General features: G+C 34.7%; 1 protein-coding gene across 28 annotated transcripts in view; it reads left to right on the top strand.

Annotated features, from left to right (window-relative positions):
- The window catches only part of FRYL (FRY like transcription coactivator), a 286,610-nt gene that overhangs the window by 147,732 nt on the left and 116,250 nt on the right, over positions 1–22,628 (top strand). For all 28 annotated transcript variants that reach the window (XR_012434819.1, XR_012434820.1, XR_012434821.1 and 25 more), the window contains 9 exons: positions 1,456–1,509; positions 3,882–4,021; positions 5,300–5,396; positions 13,881–13,960; positions 14,647–14,727; positions 17,122–17,290; positions 17,886–17,978; positions 20,322–20,420; positions 21,595–21,696. Coding sequence is in view for 24 of the 28 variants with exons in the window: in XM_074039758.1 (XP_073895859.1) it covers positions 1,456–1,509; positions 3,882–4,021; positions 5,300–5,396; positions 13,881–13,960; positions 14,647–14,727; positions 17,122–17,290; positions 17,886–17,978; positions 20,322–20,420; positions 21,595–21,696 (915 nt within the window). In the remaining 4 variants the exon portion in view is untranslated. The remainder of the gene's footprint in view (positions 1–1,455; positions 1,510–3,881; positions 4,022–5,299; positions 5,397–13,880; positions 13,961–14,646; positions 14,728–17,121; positions 17,291–17,885; positions 17,979–20,321; positions 20,421–21,594; positions 21,697–22,628) is intronic.

Raw genomic sequence — 22,628 nt, 5'->3', positions numbered from 1 at the left:
TACAGTATCCAGTATCCATCTTAACTTTTATTTGTCCAAGATTTTCTTTACTCCCACTTTCTCTCAACCCATTGCAAAATAGCATCATAGTCCATTTCTTCAGTCTCCTGTTTCCTACTGGGTGGGAGCCTCTTTATGTACCAATGGTGATTTTTCTATACTAATTTTAGACAGTGATGTAGACTAACCCCTTTTGGGCATTTCCTCATACAAGCAAGAATGAGTACATATGCAGATGAGAGAGGGTAGAGAGACTTATCTGTTATGCCCCCTAGACTCAGTGGTTGAAGGATAGAGGGTCTTGCTTTCCACAGTGAGTCCCACCAAGTCTTCTGTGTTTTGTAGATGTTACTTGCCCATAGAAGGAACTTAATATTTGTTTGTTCAGTAAAAAAATCAACAGATGCAAAGTTAAAAAAAAATTCTGGTATGTGATAGGAGAGATTGTTCTGTGCTGAAGCAAGATATGCCACTAAATCAGAAACTTCTCCTGGTGTCAGTTAAATTAATAGGAAGCAGTCATACTGGAAGGTTACCTCATGAAAGTATTGTACTGGCAATATACTATTTATTTTTAATGAAATACTCTTTCTTCTTGGCTTCTGTAAGTTTGTGCAGTAACAACTTTCCATCCTCAGGCCCCAACTTTTATCTCTTTTTCTAACTATCAAGTTTCTCTCTCTACTGGTAAAGACGTGATTCTTTTATATATACACACAAAATATATTTTTACATACACATATAAGAGGTATTTTATATTACTAGCCAATGTTAGCGAATGTGTATATACAATATATTATACCCAAAGTATTTCTTTGTTTTTTTTTAACTTATATTTCTCTAATGAGTGAGGTTAAGTATTGAACAGATATTTAAAAGCTATAAGCTTTTAAACAGAACGGGCATATTGCTGATTCCAGTATTTGACAACCACCTTGTTTTTTCAGATAAGAAGACTGAAGCACAGAGACCATAAGGCATCAGTCTATGGTCATTCACTTGGTGATTGTCAAGCCAAAGGTCACACCAAGGTCCTCTGGCTAGTGATAACCTTTGTACTAGGCTGCTTTTCTGTAAACTCTTGAATGAATGAAAGAAAGAACACATCCTGTTGACTTTTGAACTTGAATCTAAACAAAACCTATGTTGAACTTTAAGTTTGTAGTCTAAGAACTTTCAAACTTAAACTTGTTACAAAAGGAGATCATGAGCACAACCACTTTCTTTGGTATGGAGAGTATCACAGTGAGAGCCTTGCCTCTGGAGCTACACTTAAATTAGCCATGTGACCTTGGGCAAAGAGGAGGCTTATCTTTCTTTAAAACAATTTAATAACAAGAGTGAAAACAAAGGCAAAACCAAAGTCACAAATCGAAACTGTTTATTATATAAAAGATTTCTAATATTTTATATTTGTGCTTTATTTTAATTTTTAATTTTTTTTTTTAATTGTAGGAGAAGCTATTGTCCAGATCTCTTCAGAGGGGTGAAGATCTTCAGTTTGATCAGGTATGCCAATTTTGGGAGAATTTTTTTTCCCCCTGGAAATAGTGTTCATCCTAATAGTCTGACCCAAATATATTCAATATTAAGGAATTCCTTAATTTTGTTTCGTGATGCTATATATCCTTGTATGCTTAATTCATTCTAGAATTGATAGTTTTTAAAAATAAGTAGTAAAATGAACTGTGATTAGTTTCACTTCATTTAGCTTTTTACAACTTTGCATCATTAATCTCTTTAATGTGCCCTTTCATATTTTTCGTTTTCAGTTACATCCCTCAGTCTTTCCTTCTATATCAATTGCCACACTTTTTACATAATAATATTTTACCTTTTAACATTTATTTATTTGTCTGTTTTGACTCTCAATCTGCATGTAGAATGCCAGTGTCTAACAACTTTTGTGCTGATCTTCTAATGTTAATTCTTCCTCTTGCTTGGATTAAATGTTGGATCAGTTTTGTTATAAGTATTTTAATATATGGTTGTTGTTTTTAAAAACCAGTAACTTAAATTAGCTTTCTTTACTATATAGTATTCCTAGGACACTGACCCAAAATTTTATATCTCAGAAATAGAGTTTAATGTTCATATTAGGCTAATTGACTAAATAAAGAAGAGTGGTTAGAATTACTTGGTGGAGACTTACCAAAATACTGTGTTCCAGGATCCCACTCCAGTTCTGCTGAAGCAGAATCACTGAGGGTGGTGCTGTAGTCCCCTGTATGTATAACAGCTTCCTTAGTGATTCTGATATATACACTTAGTAAATAGCCACTGGTCTAAGAAGAAACCATAAATAGGGCAGTAAGACCTCTGTTACAATAAGACTATAATAAGATTACCTTATACAGTGCTTTTCAAGTCTCATGCCACTACAAAATTATTTAGATTACTCACATCTTGAATCCATGTACTAATCAATCCATAATCAGGATTTGAAATCTGATTAAACAACATTTTAAGTACAATTTTCATTTTTATTGTAAATGATTAATAAACTATAAATGATTGTGCCTCATAGCTTGATTTTTTTTGGAAGGGTGCTCACAGTAAAAAGTTCTGTGTGGTATAAACTGTTTTGTGTATGTTTACGATAGTTGATGGGTTTTATTGTTCCTTCTTTAGATATTACAAGGGATTTCCTCTGAGTGATAGTGTTCATTGTTAATAAAATAATAGATTTTTTGAAAATATGGTTAAATAAAATTAGAGCCTTGTTTTTACCTTAGTTTTCTATATTAGAAACTACCTGTCAAATTATGATAATTTACAATAAAAGGATGATTAAAGGAGAGTATAAGTACTGAAAATAAGAACAGCCAACAGAATCAGATAAACTGTTTCATTCTTTTCTGTTTTTTTCTGGATGAAGTTTTATGCAGAATATGAAATAACAGGAAAATTAAATGTTCAATTTACAGAGGTATCAATTTATCTTCTTCATTAACTAACTCCTGCTCTAGTTATGGAACTAAAAGAGACCTTGAATATCCTACAACCCATACTTTTTAAAATAAGTTAACAGAATGAAGCATATTTAATTGTATACTGATTTCAGAATATTAATTTTATGAGAAATGGGTTGAATTACATGCAGAAATTTTTGTGAAGAGAGAAAAATTTTCTTGGGATCCTCAAGATGAAGAGTGACCTTAGGGACTGCTGATGGTAGCCTGTCCAGACAAGTTGGATTCATTCATGAAATGAATCTGTGATGTTCACCTAGAATTCAGACTGTTTCAAGGATGCCCCAAATTTAGTAACATTTGTTCATCACAGTACACTTACCATTTATGTTGTACTTTTATGTAGTCTAAGCCTTACACACTTGTTTACATGTTTCTAACATGCTAATTTGCAGATAGCAAAGTAATTATAATTCTCCTCTTTGTCATAGCATAGTAAATTGGAGCTTTCCCCACAGCTCTTATATAATGTAGTCTTTGTTTCTGTCTTTTCATCCATGTAGTGGATGTAGTACCAACATTTTAGAATCATTTGTTCACATGAACACATAGGAGTTGCCGGGGCAGGAAGTACATGTTATTTGTAATGCTTCCCCCTAAGATATCTGTGTATTTAATCAGGGATGTTACTAATGGGCATGTTTTCACAGATGTGAGTGGCATATGGAGGCAGGGAAAAGGTTGAAAGCCATTAAGCTAAACCGTGTGGATTTGGATAAAATTTAGTAGTGGGTGAAACTTAGCCAACTTTATTACTTGGCTAAACCCTTGACCATTATTTTAATTTTAAAGCACATTTATTGCATTGAGTTACTGTGTTTTTTCATTTCTAAATGATAGCTAATAGAACTAAGAGTGTGGTACATTCAGTGTTACACTTTATTTTCTGGTAATATCTTGTGTTTTCAGTTGATAAGCTCTATGAGCTCAGTAGCAGAGCACTGTCTCCCTTCCTTACTTCGCACCTTGTTTGACTGGTACAGACGCCAAAATGGAACGGAAGATGAATCTTATGAATATAGGCCTCGGTCTAGCACAAAGTCTAAGGGGTAAGTGGTTTATTTTACACTGTTTTACCTGAAATTAACACACTTCCAATGAAGGGGTGATATTGTTATCAACTGAAGGTTGTTATTGTTTGATTGCTAAGCCAAATGCGTTGATTCCTTTTGTTACAAAGATGGTAGTAAGGGAGAAGGATAGTTCACACATAAACTATAAATCAAGAGAAGGTACCAGTTAAACTAGGTGTAGCCGTACAGTACTCATACTGGGTATCATGCAAAAATTAGTAATACAAAAACCTATTTAGGAGTGCCATTTCAGCAGTTCAGTGAGGAGCTTTTAATAGTCATAAAGTTAAGAAAATATTCAAAGAAGTTCCTGTTCATATGGCTTATGAAGGGAGGCAGTTATTATAATACAGGAAGACTGCCAAAACCCTGTGTTATAATAGTACTATGATACTCTTCTTGGAGCTCAATTCCTAGAACTTGTTTTCTCCTCCTTCAAATTTCCCAGGATAATCTTGTCATGCATGTAAGAGCCACCTGTGTTCAGGTGATTGTCCATGGTTTAGTGTTGGACTTCAGTAGATGCCACTTGCGATTTTTCAACTTAAATTTGTGAGAAGGATACCTTGTACTGTATTTTCATGTTGAAAAGTTAATACTTTTGTTTCAGTTCTTAACAAAAAAAATTAGTAATCAAATATGGAACAATGCTAGGTTTTCTAAATGAAATTTAAAATACTTTTCTTCTTCTTACTAATTCTTTTAGGTTAGGTTTAAATGCTAACAGATAAAATAGTGAACTTTGAATAAACACCCAGTATATAAAAAGGGAAAGAACATAAAAACATGTTAATGCGTATGTTGGATTATTAAAAAGCTTTAGGCCGGGTATTGTGACTCATGCTTGTAATTTGCTTTGGGAGGCTCAGGCAGGAGGATCGCTTGAGCCTAGGAATTTGAAACCAGTCTGGGCAATATAGGGAGATCCCTTCTCTAAAAAAAATAAATAAAATTAGCTGGGCATGGTGGCATTTGCCTGTAGTCTAGCTACTTGAGGTGGGAGTATCACATGAACTCAGGAAGTTGAAACTGCGGTGGGCCATGTTTGCAGCATTGCACTCCAGCCTGGGTGACAGAAGGAGACCCCTGTCTCAAACCAAAAAGACAAAAATAAAAAACAAAAAGCTTCTAATTAACAATTGCTGTAGCACATTTTACATAGTAGGAAAACAGTAAGCAACATGAGCTATTAACTAATAGGTATTTTTAAAGTTATAATCTTAATGCAGTACTAATTTTGGGTTCTTGTTTCAGGGATGAACAGCAACGTGAAAGAGATTATCTTCTTGAAAGGAGGGACTTAGCAGTAGACTTCATTTTTTGTTTAGTTTTAGTTGAAGTTCTAAAGCAGGTAAGCTCTTTTATTTCTGCTAAGTCTGTATTCCTTATTCTTTGCTTACTGTGCCTTCATGTTTCAGTTACTTTAAGATGCTGTGTCTAGAATTTTAGTCCACATAAACTAAATTCCTGTAATTTAATTATACTTCTTTCAGTTGCCCGGGGCTTTCCTGCCCTGTACCTAGCTGTCATCCTCTCTTTTTTTCACTGTTATATGCTATCTAAGATATAAAATCTTGTTAGCAAAATGGAGCTGAATGGAAATTGTGTTAATACTGGCTTTTAGCTGTAAATGTATTTGCCTGCCATTCAGCTACTTCAATCCATTATTCCACTTTATTTCTCCTCTAAGCCCCCAAGGCTGCATTCCAACATGTAATAATTGTGCACTTTTAATAGAGGAATGGGGTGATTTGATAAGGGTACTGAATTGTCATGTGCAAAGGGTTTTCAGTCAAGTGAGAATACCTCAGATAATAAGTTATGAATGTTTACTCATTCAAAGAATATTAGAATGCCTACTGTGTGCTGGAACTGCTTTAGGCACTAAACTCATGAGCTTACACTTCAATGGGATAGATACACAGTAAAGATATGAATATATAATATAATGTCAGGTATGGTCTTAGTAGTTTTACTACTCTAGATCAGTATAAATGCCTGTGCTGAATTTGAAAGCTTTTTTTTTTTTTTTTTTAAAGATCATGGTCTTTGAAATTATATCATTCAAGGATGATCCATATATTTCCAGGCATGAACACTGTATTATTTTAAAACAAGTTAGGAAGCCTAAAGGTCAGAATCATAGCAATATGTGACAAACAGCAAATGTAAGATATAAAATTAATTGACAGTCTATTTTTCTCATAGTATAAAAATAAATGAATTGTATAATCAGTTTTATTTAGCTTGTGTTTTTATAAGGAATATGAAAAGACAGTTATTTGGTACTCTGAAATCTGCAAATAAACATTTTAAATATGTAAAATAGACAAATGAGTTAATTAAAGGTTAAATCACTTAAATGTATGCATTTCATAAAAATTTTTTAGTAGAGATAGGAAAGAAATCTCCTCTGGGAGTTGTGCTAACAAGCCAAATTTGACATCTGTGATCTCTTGCTTTAACTGAGTTACTAAGACTTTAAGGCAGCAGTAACTAGGGTAGGAAGAGCTAAGGACTGGAAATGGCCACAGCCCAGCAATGGACTCTGACTGCTGCTCATTGCGACTTATCCCTGGTGTATCTTGTGTGCTAAATGTAGGTCATTTAAGTGGATTGGTAACCAGTATTTGTACTTTTTTGCTTAAACAGTATAGAGTTTCTTCCTCCAGCCAGAGAAATGGCAGACTCCCTACACTGGCATTCAGGAACCCCAGTGACCTGGCCCCATTGTGCCTTCCTCCTTCGTTCATTTCCCATGGCATCCTTTTCTTAGATGTCCGTCTCACTCCTCATCCTAAAGTTGCCCAATTGCACTGGCTTCGGAACTTCAATTCACAGGCAACCCTGTGGAGGCATTTTTCCTGTCTCTTCCCCCTCATCCTCCCTATCCTCTTCCCCTCCTTGTTGCCTTTGTAGCCCTCCTCCTCCTCTTTTAACACAGTCCAGATAAGTCTTCATGTGGGGAAAAAAAATCTATAAACATAACACTTTTTTTAGTAGCGGGACCCCATCTCTACAAAATATTTTTTAAAAAAATTATCCGAGTGTGGTGGTATGCGCCTATAGGCATAGCTACTCTGGAGGCTGAGGCAGGAGGATCACCTCAGCCTAGGGATTTGAGGTTATGGTGACGTATGATTGCACCACTGTACTCCAGCCTGGGCAATAGTGCAAGACCCTGTCTCTTAAAAAAAAAAAAAATTTTTTTTTTTCTTTGGTGGACACATTGTTCACATTCACTGCACTGCACAAAATCATTTCTGACCCATGGTTGACATGGACTCAAAGTGAAAAAGAAATACAGTGGCCTTGATAGCTAACTTTGTCTTTGGATCTGTCACCATATTATTCCAACCTATAGCATCCTTTGTACTTACTTCTTCCCCTCTGTTACTATTATCCCCATACGCTAATTTAAATGCACTCGTCGAAAAAATATATATGTTTATATGTATCTCACCAAGAACATAGATACACTTTATTCATCTGAAATCCAATATAGGGATTATTCCCCCTGGTAAAAGGCAAGTCTTTGTAGCTTCTCTAATAAAACTAGAGAAAATGACGTAAAAATCAATAGAGCTTTCTGAAACATCACCGCTGACTAACCCAATTTTCTTCTGTCAGAATAACGTGAGGTTTAATAGATCCGGAGAGTAAACAATGTAATATATCTAGAATTTAATAGGACTTTAACTTTTGCCACATATAATACACCTATATTAAAATGTGGTTCAGGATTATTGTGATGAGGCGCACAGTCTCCAGAGGATTGAACTGTTGATACATGGTTGTTTCAGTCTTGAGGAGTAAATATTCCTTATAGGTTAGACCTTGACCTCATGTACTAGAAATTATTTGTTTCTTGAATAATTTGTTTTGTCTCTAATAATCACACATTTGGATCTCTTCAAAATGTATGAAGGACTCTATATCCTTTGCGCCAACTCATCATCGTAATAAACCCTGGGAGATGGCCATGGCAAGTACTATTAATATGCCAGCTCTCTTGCTTGCTCTGTAACTTGGGGCAAGTTACTATCCCTGACTCTCCCTTCCTCTATAAAAATGTATAATATCATTTTTGTAGAATCATAAGAATTAAATACAATAATGTCTGATGCATGAAAAGTCCTCAATACATATTATCTGTTATTTTCATTTTACGGGTGAAGAAATGTTCTTAATTGTAGTGATTTTCTGAAGATTATAAAGCAAATTCATTTATTTTACTCCAAATTTTCTCTCTTTAATGATAAAAATAAACTTAATTCTCATTGGTAAAATATGTGATACATTAGGTTGAAATGGTCAGTATTTTAAATTATTATTATACTTTAATAATATATTATTAAATATATTATTATATTTATAATAAAATAATAATATTTCTGGGGTACATGTGCAGAACACGCAGGTTTGTTACATAGGTATACACATGCCATGTTGGTTTGCTGCACCCATCAACCCGTCATCTACATTAGGTATTTCTCCTAATACTGTCCCTCCCCTAGCCCCCGACCCCCCAACAGGCCCCAGTGTGTGATGTTCCGCTCCCTGTGTCCATGTATTCTCATTGTTCAACTCCCATTTATGAATGAGAACATGCAGTGTTTGGTTTTCTGTTCTTGTGTTAGTTTGCTGAGAATGATGTTTTCCAGCTTTATCCATGTCCGTGCAAAGGACATGAACTCATCCTTTTTTTACGGCTGCAGAGTATTCCATGGTGTGTATGTGCCACATTTTCTTTCTCCAGTTTATCATTGATGGACATTTGGATTGGTTCCAAGTCTTTGCTATTGTGAATAGTGGAAATGGCCAGTATTTTATAAAATTGAATGAAAGTTTTTATTGTAACAAGTTAGACAAAGAGCTAATGTAAATATCATGAAATTAAGTAGTGGAATTCACCTTGGAAACAGAATTAATTCCAGATAATAGAGGACTAACTTTACTTTTCTAAAAAAGTCATTAGAATAAATTTGGGGTAGTGCCTAACTAAAAGTAGTATGTTAGAACTAAAAGTAGTATGTTAGTACCAAAGGACTTAGATCCATGATAAAAGCATGTTTAAACAGCAGTATCACATTTATAAAGTTTGAAGCAATACTCTTTTTAATATTGAATTTTAGTCATATGTTCATTCTTTCAAACAAACAAGAAGTTGAGAAACGTAGTTTGTGAGCCCTTTCAAGCTCTTAGTTTTATTCATACTATTTTGAAGTGTCAGAAGGTGGTGATATCTTCTATGTCTACAGAGTAGATTGTTTGCATTTTCAGACTTAATAGCATTTTAGATATTGATGAGCAGTCCCAAAGGTACACATGGGAGGGGATTTGTCATTCTGCTAATGTGTGATGTTGTTTACACTCCTTGGTGCTGAGAATTGGTCATTTAGCTAATGAATGGACTAGTCTAACTTCCCACTATCTTAAGCTCTTTTTTTTTGTTCTTTACTTTCATAATGTGATAAAAGCATTAAATTTTTGGCAGTGGTAGTGGAAATAGCCTTAGAATAAACCTGAATATTTGTTATTATAGTTTCTTTCTTTCTTTGTTTCTTTTTTGAGATGGAGTCTCACTCTGTCGCCCAGACTGGAGTGCAATGGTGTGATCTTGGCTCACTACAACCTCTGCTTCCCTGATTCAGGCAGTTCTCTTGCCTCAACCTCCCGAGTAGCTGAGATTACGGGTGCGCGCCACTACACCTGGCTAATTTTTGTATTTTTAGAAGAGATAGGGTTTCACCATATTGGTCAGGCTGGTCTCGAACTCCTGACCTCAGGTGATCCGCCTGCCTCGGCCTCTCAAAGTGCTGGGATTACAGGCATGAGCCATCGCACCCAGCCTGTTACTATAGTTTCTACTAGATTTTCTTGAATGTTGAAGTTGAATTAGAGCTGCGTCTAAAATCACACCAGTGACAAGATCTTAGAAATTCTTGATACTCAAGATGGAGATACTACTCCGTGAAAGTAGAACTTTTTCTTTGTGAGCTGAAATGAGATTCTTTTCTCTTTCTTCTTAGGAGATTCAGTTTGAGAATTTTTTTTGTGTGTGTGACACTGAAAATAAGAGAAGAAATAGGGACTTTCAGGATGTCTGTGTTCTGATAATGTTCATTCTTAAAGGAAAATTTTTAGAACTTATGTATTTTTTATCACACCTCGAACTCTGTCTCAGCAGAACTTATGTATTTTTAATTAAAATTAAAGATGAGATGTATTTCTTCTTTTACTTCTCTGTGTTTCTCTTTCTTTCCTGGCAGTAATATGATAAGACCAAAGTTTTCTTGCTCATTTGTTTTATTTATTCAAATGCCTTTTTTCTTTTTCTTTTTTTTTTGGATGGAGTCACTCTCTGTCGCCCATGCAGGAGTACAGTGGTGCAGTCTCGGCTCATTGCAACCTCCACCTCTTGGGTTTAAACGATTCTCCTGCCTCAGCCTTCTGAGTAGCTGTGATTACAGGCACGTGCTACCATACGCGGCTAATTTTTATATTTTTTAGTAGAGACAAGGTTTTGCCATGTTGGCCAGGCTGGTCTCGAACTCCTGACCTCAGGTGATCCACCCACCTCGACCTCCCAGAATGCTGAGATTACAGGTGTGAGCCACTGTGCCCAGCCTTAAATGCATTTTCATATATCAGGATCTAGGGACATAGTATATTCTAGAGAAGTACACAGCAACCTCTTAACTTCATTTCCCTCATCTGTTAAATAGGAGGTATACCTGTATCTTGTAAGACTGCTGCAAGTGTTATAAACACAGAAAGTGTAGATGGTGGTAGTAGGGTGGCAATAAAGAACACATAGCATGGCTGAGTGTTGTCTTTGGCCGTCATTGTTAAACTTCAGTCATAACTGGAGCAAATATAGTAGTCTCCCTTTATTCTCAGGGAATATGTTCCAGCACTCCTAGTTGGTGCCTGAAATTATGGATAATATCAAACCCTGTATATACAGGTTGAGCATCCCTAATCTGAAATGTCCCAAAATCCAAAACTTTTTGAGCACCAATATAACACTGCAAGTGGAAAATTATACACCTCACCTCATGTGATGGGTTGCAGTCAAACACAGTCAAAACTTGGTTTCATGAACAAAATTATTTAACATATTTTATAAAATAACCTTCAAGCTATGTGTATAAGTTGTATATGAAACAAACATATTTTGTGATTAGATTTGGGTCTTATCCCCAAGATAGCTCATTATGAATATGTAAATATTCCAAAATTTAAGAAAATCAGAAATCCAAAACCCTTCTGGTCCCAAGCATTTCAGATAGGGGATATTAAGCCTGTATTATGTTTCTTTGTGTACATACATACTCACAATAAAGTTGAAATCATAAACCAGGCACAGTAGAAGATTTACAACAATAACTAATAATAAAATAGAACAGTTATAACAATATACTATAATAAAAGTGTATGCATGTGGTAACACATACACACACACACACACATGCACACACAGTATTTTCAAACCATGGTTGACCTTGGGTAAGCCACAGAAAGCAAAACTGTAGATACAGAAGAGCTACTGTATAGGGGAAGAAAAAACTTTTTGCTCTACCTTCTTAGATTTAGTGCCTGGGGCCCTACAAACTAAACTGACAAGAGAAGGATTACCAGGGTCAAAAGGTTTATTACGAATGCACATGGATGCCTCGTAGTAAATATGTGAAGATCCAAAAATTAATACACTTTTTTTTTTCAAAGATCCAGGTACAGACTGGAATATATACCATTTTAACAAAGAGTGATAAGTTGTAGAGTAGTGATAAGACAAAGGAAAAAGGTTTGGGCTTCTAGAAACAGTAAAATTGTGGGAAGGTAAATATATGCAGAAAACTAATGAAATGTAATAGTTATTTAGTAAGGATTGTAGAGGAAACTTTTCCTGATCTGCTCTTTCTCAATTGCCTTTAGCTCAAAATAATCTGCATGCCAAATTATATATTGTAGGGTGACATACCTGATCTCCTTCACTAGATTGCATGCTCCTTTGCAACAATATATACAAAACCTCACTTTTTTTTACGTTATCTCTACTATTTGGTATTTTCAGACTTAATTTTTTTCCCATCAATTAGGTATAAAATGATGTCTTGCAGATTTTCATTCTCCTTACGATTAGTGAAATCAAGCACCTCCGTCAAAGCACAAAACCGGAAAATTAGAAAATATACTAAAAGTTATTTCACGTAAATATATACAAATATAGTTACTTCAAATTGTTTTATAGATGCATTGCAGCTCTAATAAAAATCCTAACAGTTTTTATGGAACTTGAAAAGGTGACTGTAAATGGAATATGGAAGAATAATGGCCAAGAATAGCCAAGCCATCTCTGAAGAAAAGTAAGGAGAGGACCTGCACTACTAGATATGAGAACTTATTATTAAACTCTAGTAATTAATAAGATGGTGTGGTTTTGGTATAGACACATACAAATTGATTGATAGAACATAATGGAGAGCTCAAAAATAGACCCACATAGTCAGGGCCTTCATATCTCTGTAAGTTCCACATCCATGGATTCAGCCAACCTTGGATCAAAAATATAAAAATGCCCCATAAATATATACACCTGGTAGGTACCCACAAAAAGTAAAAATTAAAACAATATATATAAATAAAAATGATAATACAATAATAAATAATGGAAAATACAGTATAACAACTACTTATGTAACATTTACATTGGGTTACATACTGTAAGTAATCTAGATAGAGATAATTTAAAGTGTATGGGAGGATGTACATAGGGTTATATGCAAATACTACACCATTTTATATCAGGAACTTGAACATCTGCAGATTTTGCTATCACGGGGGTCCTGGAACCAGTGCACCATGTATACTGAAGGTTATGTAGAACTGTGTAGAACTAGAATATGTGTTAGCAATGACTTGTAAACTCTTTAACCCAGCAGTTCCTTCTTTCGGAGTCTTTCCCATGGAACTCTACAAGTATATAATGTTAAATGCACAAGATGTTTATTGTAGTACTACTTGAATATTGAAAATCTGGATTGAAATGTTCATTAATAGGGGGCTTCTCAAATTGTGATATATACATATTGAATATTATGTGGTTGTTAGAAAGTATAAGGAGGAGCTCTAAATACTGACATGGAAAGATACATTATTCGGTTAAGTAAAACTAAGGAATGCACGCATGCCTGTGTGTGAGGATGTGTAGGAAAAAGTCTGGAAGGATGTACATGAAGTTGTTAATAGTGATTATGTGTGTTGGAGGAGTAGGGCTTTTATTACTGGTTTAAATTTTTAAAATTTGTTTTACATAATAGGAACTAGCATATACTTTTTTTGAGTTGAAATGAGAATATTTAAATGTCAGGTTTTTAATAATAAGTCCATAAATAGTTTAAGATTGTTAGAAAAGATAGTGTCCCTTGTGGCCATTTTCATGATAGTTCAAAAGTGGGCTATATGAAATGTAGGGCTGATTCATTACAAAGGTGCTTTTCTGTAAGTGTTACAGGGAGGTGTACGTGTCTCTTTAGCTTTCTGACAGTAACTATTAAGCAGTAACAACTATTGCTTTTCCCACTGCATAGTCCATAGTTTAGTGATTTGTGATTATAAAACTAGTATTCTTAAATTTAGAACTTGTGAAATTTGATGAGTAACCAAATTCTTAGAGAAAATGAGATTCTCAGAAGATTGACAGATTAGTAATAATCCCATGAAAAGTAAGATTGATTATTGATTTAATTAGTTGAATTGATGAGAATACTCATGAAAAACCAATAACTTATTTAACTCTTACTTACTTGATAATGTTTTTAAATTCTAGATTCCTGTTCATCCTGTACCCGATCCCTTAGTTCATGAAGTTCTAAACTTAGCTTTTAAGCACTTTAAACATAAGGAAGGGTAAGTAAAATACTAACTTGGGATTGTTGCCTTTTTTTTGCAATCCAGGTCTGAGCTATTTGAATTCTTATTGATGATTTGTTTTGAGAGTTCAAGGCAATTATTATCTTCCTTTTTTTTTTTCTTCTTTCTTGAGACAAGGTCTCACTTTCATCCAGCCTGGAGTGCAGAGATGAGATCATGGCTCACTACAGCCTTGACCTCCTGGGCTCAAGTGATCCTCCCAACTCAGCCTCCTGAGTAGCTGGGACTACAGGTGCATGCCACCACACTCAGCTAATTTTTGTATTTTTTGTAGAAACAGAGTTTTGCCATGTTGCCCAGACTGGACTTGAACTCCTGGGCTCCAAGCGATCCACCCAGCTTGGCCTCCCAAAGTGCTGGGATTATAGGTGTGAGCCACTGCACCCAGCCCCCATCTCTTTTAAATCCACAAAAAATGCTGATTAGAAAGATTTTGTAAAAATATTTCTTAGTACTATAGATTGGATATGTAAGAACCAGAAGGTTAAATATCATAGTAAAGTAAAATTGAAGGTAGAATACAACTAGTATTGCTTTTATCATATAAATGAATATTCAGAGAAAATTATGCAACACTCTGATATGAATTTTCAAATGTATTAGGAAAGAGAGGTTGTAGAAAAATTTAATGAAATGTTATGTTTGTTCTTTTATTATTTTAGATATTCAGGAACCAACACTGGGAATGTGCATATTATTGCGGATTTATATGCAGAGGTGATAGGGGTTCTTGCCCAATCAAAGTAAGTTTTATAAATCACCCATTTAGATTTTCTTTGCATTTTAGAATGCTTCATTACCAATGAATACAGTAGATACTGATAGTTCTAAATCCACCATTTTCATCATAGCACTAAGTCAGCCCCACCTTTTATTACTTTACTGCTCTGTTTCTCAGAAACTCTTTAATAGTCATATCTCAATTTCACCACTTGTTTTAATTTTATTTGGGGTTTTCTATAAATGTCTGAATCGAACAAATCAGAAATTGCCAACCATAGTTAGGACACTATCTTTTTCCCTATTTTTAACAATTCTGTTAGAAGCTTTTTTTAGAGACTCTTTACAGAGCTAATAATTATTTTCCAGGTGAGAACTTTTATTCCTCAGATAGCAATGCAGTGTTTTCTAATCATATTTGTTTTAATGCTAAACAGAGTTTGAACTGGTAAAAGAGACACCAAAAAGGAAAGATGAAAGATACCAGATTACTCAGTTAAAAGTGTTATTCATTAGGAGTTATACACACTGAGTTGTACTGAGCCATCACTTTAGTAAACAGTAAAATATATTTGTCATTAGCAACTTGTGGTTGCTGTAACAATTATGGGAGATTTTGGATTTCCTTTGTTACTACTGGGAAATTTATAAGGAAAAAAGTATCAAATGGTATTTTCTTGGATGTGTTTTAAAGAGTCTTTGGCCCTGAAATCATCATATAACAAACAACCTTTCTAAATTCTAAGAAGGCAGGTAAAATTATTATTAATGTTTAAGTAGTTTGCATTTTAATATTAAGTGAAATATTTTATTTAGCATATTTTTAAATTTTTTAATATACTAGGAACCCTTGTATAGCCAATACTATAGAACTTAGAATATGGTTTGAGTATTTTAAGTAATTTAGAGATAGATGATAATTTTTTAATATCTTATGGTTTTAGTATTTCAAATGATTTAGACATCGACAGTATCATATTAATATCTCACATGTAATTAGATTGACACAAAAACATAGATATGAGCAGTGATGTATTTCTCTTTATGTCAGTTTGTTTATGTTATTTTTATTTTTGTCAAAACTGAGTTTCTATCTCAGGAATATAGACCAGAAATTCTAAATAATATATTAGCAAGTTGGATCCAGGAGACACTCCATCATGGCTAAGTTAACTCTAGATGGCAAGGATAGTAAGTCCAAACAGCCAGTAAATAAATGTATGAAATGGTACTCAGCCTCACCTGGCTAGTGGTAGGAGAAATGCCACTTTAGAGCAATGTTAAGGTGTTTTCTGCTCATGCGTGTAATAAGCATGGGAGAAAATGTGAAAGGATCCACTTTGAGTTAGGCTGATAGCACCTAAGGGGGCAGGTGGTGGGGTTGAGTGGGAGTGGGGAAGAGAAGGAGATAAAGGTTGGGGGTGTATTTGAATCTTGGTGTATGTGTTTTCTTGGTTTGTAGTGACTAATAATTTTTATAAGTAGTTTAACAAAAGGAAAAAATCCTTAGATTCTAATATTTCAATGGAAAGAGTTTATCCATTTTATAAAAATTTTCTTAATGAAGTGCTAAAGAATACAATCGTGAAAAATGGTATCATAGTCTCCAAGATTAAAATCAAAATAGATGTTATATTTCAATCATGTATCCATATTTTGTTAATTTTTTTTGTTGTTGTTGTTCTTCTCACTGTAGTCAGTGACCATTGGAAAGCATGCTTTGAAGTTTTTTTAACTTTAAGAAACTGGCTTCCCCAAGTAACATTATCAGTAAAATCTTTAGTTGTTTCATAATATATAGGGGGGAGGTGGATAATTAAGTATTATTGATTAATAAACTATTAGATGTCCTTTTCAAATGTAAGCTAAGAAAAGCTTACTAGCTTTAACAATTGTGATTTGAATCCAGGATGATACTCACATTTCAAAAGCCTTTTGCCAGTGTAGTGATGTATTGATTTTAAGTGATAATTAGTACTGTAGGATTGATTGGCTTATCTCTGTGAAAAACTTTATAGTCTTCAATATGCTCTCCATATAACTAATTGCAGATTTTATATAAAAAGAGCCTTAAAAGTTGGAGACACTGATTTACATGGTGATGTTTTATGGGTGGATTTTTTGATTTTTTTTTATGGTTATTAATTAAATGGTAATGGTGGTATATTGTTAATATAGGAATAACGAAATCCTATTATTTCTCCTTCAGAAACTTTTAATTTAATTTTAAAATAAATGAACAGCAAATTTATAGTAGCAATTTTTATTTTCCTCTGTGTGCCTTTCTGGCAATTGTAATGAAGGTAGAGAAAGGAGATGATATTTAGGTAGCATACCTTTTGATTTTTACCCTTAAATATCATGTGGAAATTAGTGTTTTTAATTCAAATCAAATGCTGTCTCCATGTATATTAAAGGTTTCAGGCTGTAAGGAAGAAGTTTGTGACAGAATTAAAAGAACTGCGACAAAAGGAACAAAGCCCACATGTGGTACAAAGTGTCATCAGCTTAATAATGGGAATGAAATTTTTTCGAGTAAAAATGTATCCTGTAGAAGATTTTGAAGCATCATTTCAATTTATGCAGGTGATATACCTTCTAAATGACACTAAATAGAGCAAGCCTACAGTTCTTGCTCTTCATGACTTTTTAAAAGAAACAAAATATACATAAATGAATGGCATCAATTTTAGTCTCATTCCATGTGTTAAGTTGTCATAAGTGTAAATTATTTTTTTTGTTTGTTTTTCCTTGAGACAGAGTCTCACTCTGTCACTCAGGCTGGGGTGCAGTGGCATGATCTCGGCTTACTGCAGCCTCCACCTTCCTGATTGAAGCGATTCTCCTGCCTCAGCCTCCCAAGTAGTTGGGATTACAGGTGCCTGCCACCAGGCCTGGCTAATTTTTTTTTTTTTTTTAAATAGAGACGGGATTTCACCACACTGGCCAGGCTGGTCTCAAACTCCTGACCTCAGGTAATCTGCCCGCCTCAGCCTCCCAAAGTGCTGGGATTACAGGTTTGAGCCACCACGCCTGGCAAACTTTGTTTTTTGACTTGAAGATGCATTGACCTTAGTTTTTTGGTAAAATGGTAGAGTGTTCACAAAATTATTGTGATATTACAAATTCTTTAACCTTTCCTCTTTTGTTAATCTAAGTATATACCCTCTTTCCCTTTAAGGAATGTGCTCAGTATTTCTTAGAAGTGAAAGATAAAGACATAAAACATGCACTTGCTGGTTTATTTGTGGAGATTCTTATCCCTGTAGCTGCTGTAAGTATGTTTTTTTATTTTCGTACAATTTGTATGTTATACAAGAACCTTATCAACCTCATACTTTCATTTTTTTCCTAAAAATACTTACATGACAATAAGCTATGGCCATGGGAGGACTCATCTCATTTGCTTCCTGTTGCTCAGAGGTCTCTTCCTTTTGTTGATCATACAGTGTTTTAGATATCATTTCATGTACTTTGTTTTTTTGGTTGTTTCAGATGGTAGGGGAAATCCAGCTCCCTTCACTCCATCTTGGCTGGAAATGGAAATTAATTACATTAGTTTTGTTCAGATTTTATTCTAGTTAAAATCTCAAAAAATGAAGAAATGTATTACATATTGAAAAATTGAACTGTTTTGGCTTTCACTTTTAAACATTGAATTCACTGACTTGTGACCTATGGACTTATATGAATTGGTTTATAGTATTCAGATCCTGCCTTTAAAGCATGTTTAGAAAAGGTGAACAGAGAATTGTTTTAAAAGTTAAGAATTTAAAATATTAATGGGAGTGACTGACATGTTTTTTTAAAACTTGTTTTGCATTGAAGATTTTAAAAAATGGTGACACACAAAACTCATAAGTTAACGGTTTACAAGTGGTTTATTTGAGTTACACAGCTCCCGTTTCCTCCCACCCAGTTTTTAGCCATATGAATTGGGCTCATTTTATAAAAAAGAAAACAGGCTATCATGTATAAGTCATGTCAGTTTTAGTCTTTTATTAGATATGCACTTTGATTTCTTTTCCTGTAAGTTGTTTGAATTACTGCTTATTCCTTCCAAATGATCATTTGCACTTCCTCCTTTGTTTGATCATCCTTTTTTTTTTCTCCCAGATGGCTGAGATTAGGTTTTAGTTTTTAAGGCAGTTCATCAAAAGGAGCAGGTTATAGGAAGAGAGGCTCTTGACAATGGTCCATTATCTTCATGTTGCCTGATTCTTTTATATCATATTTGCTTTTGTGTCCAGGTTTATTAGCCTGCTAGGGCAGCCGTAATAAAGTACTACAAACTGGATAGCTTAACAACAGAAATGTATATTGTCTCATATTTATGGAGGCTAGCATGTGAAATCAAAGTGCCAGCAGGTTGGTTCCTTCTAAGGGCTGTGAGGAAGAACCTGCTCCATGCCCCTCGCTTAGCCTCTCGTGTGTACTGAAAATCTTTTGTGTTTCTTGGCTTGTAGAAGCATGGTTCTGCTCCCTGCCTTCATTGTCACATGGCATTCTCCTTGAGTGTATGTCTCTGTTCAAATTTCCCCTTTTTAAAAGGACACCAGTTATGTGGATTAGGGTCTTCCCGATCCTAACTTAATGTGATCTGCAATGACTTATTTCCTAATGAAGTCACCTTCTGATGTGTGTGGGGTTAGGACTTCAACATGAATTTTGGGGGATATGATTCAACCCATAATACTAGGCCTCTGCACATACAGCTCCTGCCTGGAACATTCATGCCTCTCTGGTAACCTCCCTCCCCTCTTTCTCTAGCTGGCTTCTCTTTCTTTACTTATTTATGTATTGAGTGCATTCTGTTTGTCAGGTCTTCATCTATGCACAAGGGAACACAACAATATATGATAGGAAAGACTCCCTAGTACCGTATATTGCAGGAATAGAAAATAAACTAGTGTATAAAATAGGTAGTATGTCAGATTGTGGAGAGTAATGTGAAGAAATGTAAACAGGGTAGAGGGCATAGGATTGCCAAAGGGGTGAGGGAGTTGAAATTTTAAAAAGAGTATGCTTAGGAAAGACCACCACCTCAAAAGAGTTGGTAGCAATTAAGCAAAAACTAAAGGAATGAGACAGTAAGACTTCCTGTGTCTGTGGGAGGAGCTTCTCGGGCAGCAGGCCCCAGCATAGACATCCTAAGGCAAGAAATGCTTTGTTGCGTTTTAGGAACAGCAAGGAAGCTCCTAAAGCTGGGTCCCCATGCACATGGGCAGAGGGTGGGAGATAAGGCCAGCAAGGTTAAATGGGAGGCTTTAGCAGTATTTCTGGTAAGAGATGTTGGATGCAGCTTAGATGTTACTTCCTTGTTGAGTTTTTCCATAGGGGCCCCTTTTGAGTGCTCCAGGAGCGCAGAGAATTTGCCCTCAGTGGACCTGTTATACTGTGTCCTCTTAGCTTGTATTCCCACTTTGTGCACTCAGGGCTGGGACCAGGTTTATCTTATGTACTTACCATTTGGTCACTTGGCACATTGTAATACTTCAGTGAGAGTCTCAGTGAATTATTAACCAATTTCAAACCTTACAGAAAGTTCTTGTAATCTTTGTATAGTTTAATCTAACGTCTGTAATCATTTTCTTTGTTTGCATTATCTTTTTACTAGACTGTTAAAAATGAAGTGAATGTTCCCTGTTTGAAAAATTTTGTGGAGATGCTTTATCAGACTACTTTTGAACTGAGCTCAAGAAAGAAGCATTCATTGGTATTAAGAAACATTTCAAACCTTTTCATATTTAATTGGGATTTTTATAATTGATTTATGAATTCAGTGGAGATTAAAGAGAATGGTAAAATCTGAAATTATAAAATCCCTGAAGTGCAATACAAGGGCAAGTTTTACATACATATTTTTTGCATTGCTCTATTTAAATGTTCTGTTCTGAATTTTACTAGCTCTGCGTTTGTTGAGTTGTTCAGACTTCCTTCTAGGTAGTCATGCATTGCTTAATAATAGAAATATGTTCTAAGAAATGTGTCGTTAGGCTATTTCATTGTGCAAACATCGTTGAATGTACTTACACAAACCTAAATAGTATAGCCTACTACACACCTAAGTTATATGGTATAGCCTATTGCTCCCAGGCTGCAAACCTGTACAGCATGTTACTGTACTGATTATTGTGGGCAGTTGTAACAGAATAATATTTGTGTATCTAAACACAGAGAAGGTACAGTAAAAATATGTTGTAACCTCAGGGGATCACTGTCATAAAGTGATTTTAGCAGCTGTTTTCTGTCTGTTTACATCTTTTCTATTCAGAGAGTAAAGGCATTTTTTTCTACCTGTCTGTTTCACATAACTTTTATGTAGCTTGGAGAAGGTTTGGAGAATTGGTCAAATATTTGACCATCTAAACTAGAGATACAGTAATAGTAAACATGGATTGTGCCAGGCATTGAACTAAGTACTTTGTACTTTTTTTGTCTTACTTTAAGCTTCACAACGCTGTAAAATATTTGTGATTATTGTCCTTCACTTTATGTGTCTGGAAAGTGAGGCTTAGAGTACTTAATGTAGCCATCGGGAAGTTACATATTTGACAAACAGAAAGCTAAACCTTTAATGCTGTCTGTTATCTGATCCCAGGGACTAGTCATAACCACAAAATGGATGAGGGACTAATGGGTTGAGGGAGAACTAATAGCATGTTCTAACTCAGAGAGGTATGCTCAGTCAAGGAATTTTCCTCATAGAAAATTTACCCTTTATCTTTCTGTGTTAGATTATTCTATGAGATTATATTTCTTATTACAAATTGGAAAACTGCTTAAAAGATTTGTTTCCTTGCTTATGAGAATAAATGAAATATAAAATTTAAAAGTCCAGTGCTTTTCGATGAAAAATGTTAATTCTGTCTTTTCCCTGTCTCCTATAGGCTTTATATCCGCTAATTACCTGCCTTTTATGTGTCAGTCAGAAACAATTTTTTTTAAATAACTGGCATATTTTCCTACAGAACTGTTTGTCACATTTAAAGGTAAGATGTAATCACACTTCTGATGTGTAAATACTGACTGGTATATTTTGTTTATGCAATAAATTGGTTATAAACAGTGCATAATGAAACTTTTGTTACTATTGGTATACTTGAATAGTAACACTTTGCCACATTCCTTTTCTTATACATACTTTATTTCTTCTGTAGGGAATCGTGTATAGATATGAGTAAACTTTTGATTGAAAATTTAGTTTGTCCTAATGAATGCAAAATTGTACATTTTTTAGTGATATTTATCTTAAATCTAGGAATATTTGTTAATTCTTTTAGAATTATAGAGTATTAATCTCACAAAACCTTCTAGATACTTATTTTGTCTTTTGAGAAAATCAGTAATGTTGGTTTAAGTCTGAGCGATATGAGAAAAAGCTTTGATAATATCAGTAAATTCACATTTAAATATGCCCAGCCATATCTAAAAGTTGGTACTGGATCCGCACAGATGTAAAAGCTCCTGAAATGATTCTGACTTGAATGAAAGGGTACTTGTCACTAACATTATTTGGCACATCCATATTCAGCCTTTCTTAGTCCTGAAAACAAAACTGTGAGAGATAGAAGGATCATTTTCTTCCCAGGATGCTCTGCTGGCAGGATCCTCTTTTCTTCTCTGGGTAGGAACACAATTCTGACAAAGTGTGGGAATATTCTTCAGCTGCATGTCGTGTGAATGCTTGATTTGAATATTCTTTTGATATATACTTAGATGAGCCTATTTGAGTATTTGCTTGCAAGTTATAGAAATATTGCAGACATGACATTCCATTTCCTGGCATTCCTCTAAGTTAGATTTGAGACTGAAAACCTTATACTTTGAAGATAACGGAACCAAGGCAGATAGAGTAAGTGATTTGTCTCTGGCTATGCAGCTTGTTGTGCTATTGTAGAAATAGGACTGGCTCTTCTTTCAT

This window comes from Macaca fascicularis, chromosome 5 (assembly GCF_037993035.2).
Source record: "Macaca fascicularis isolate 582-1 chromosome 5, T2T-MFA8v1.1".
In the NCBI taxonomy this organism is placed as follows: domain Eukaryota; kingdom Metazoa; phylum Chordata; class Mammalia; order Primates; family Cercopithecidae; genus Macaca; species Macaca fascicularis.
This window is presented reverse-complemented; position numbering and strand designations above follow the sequence as displayed.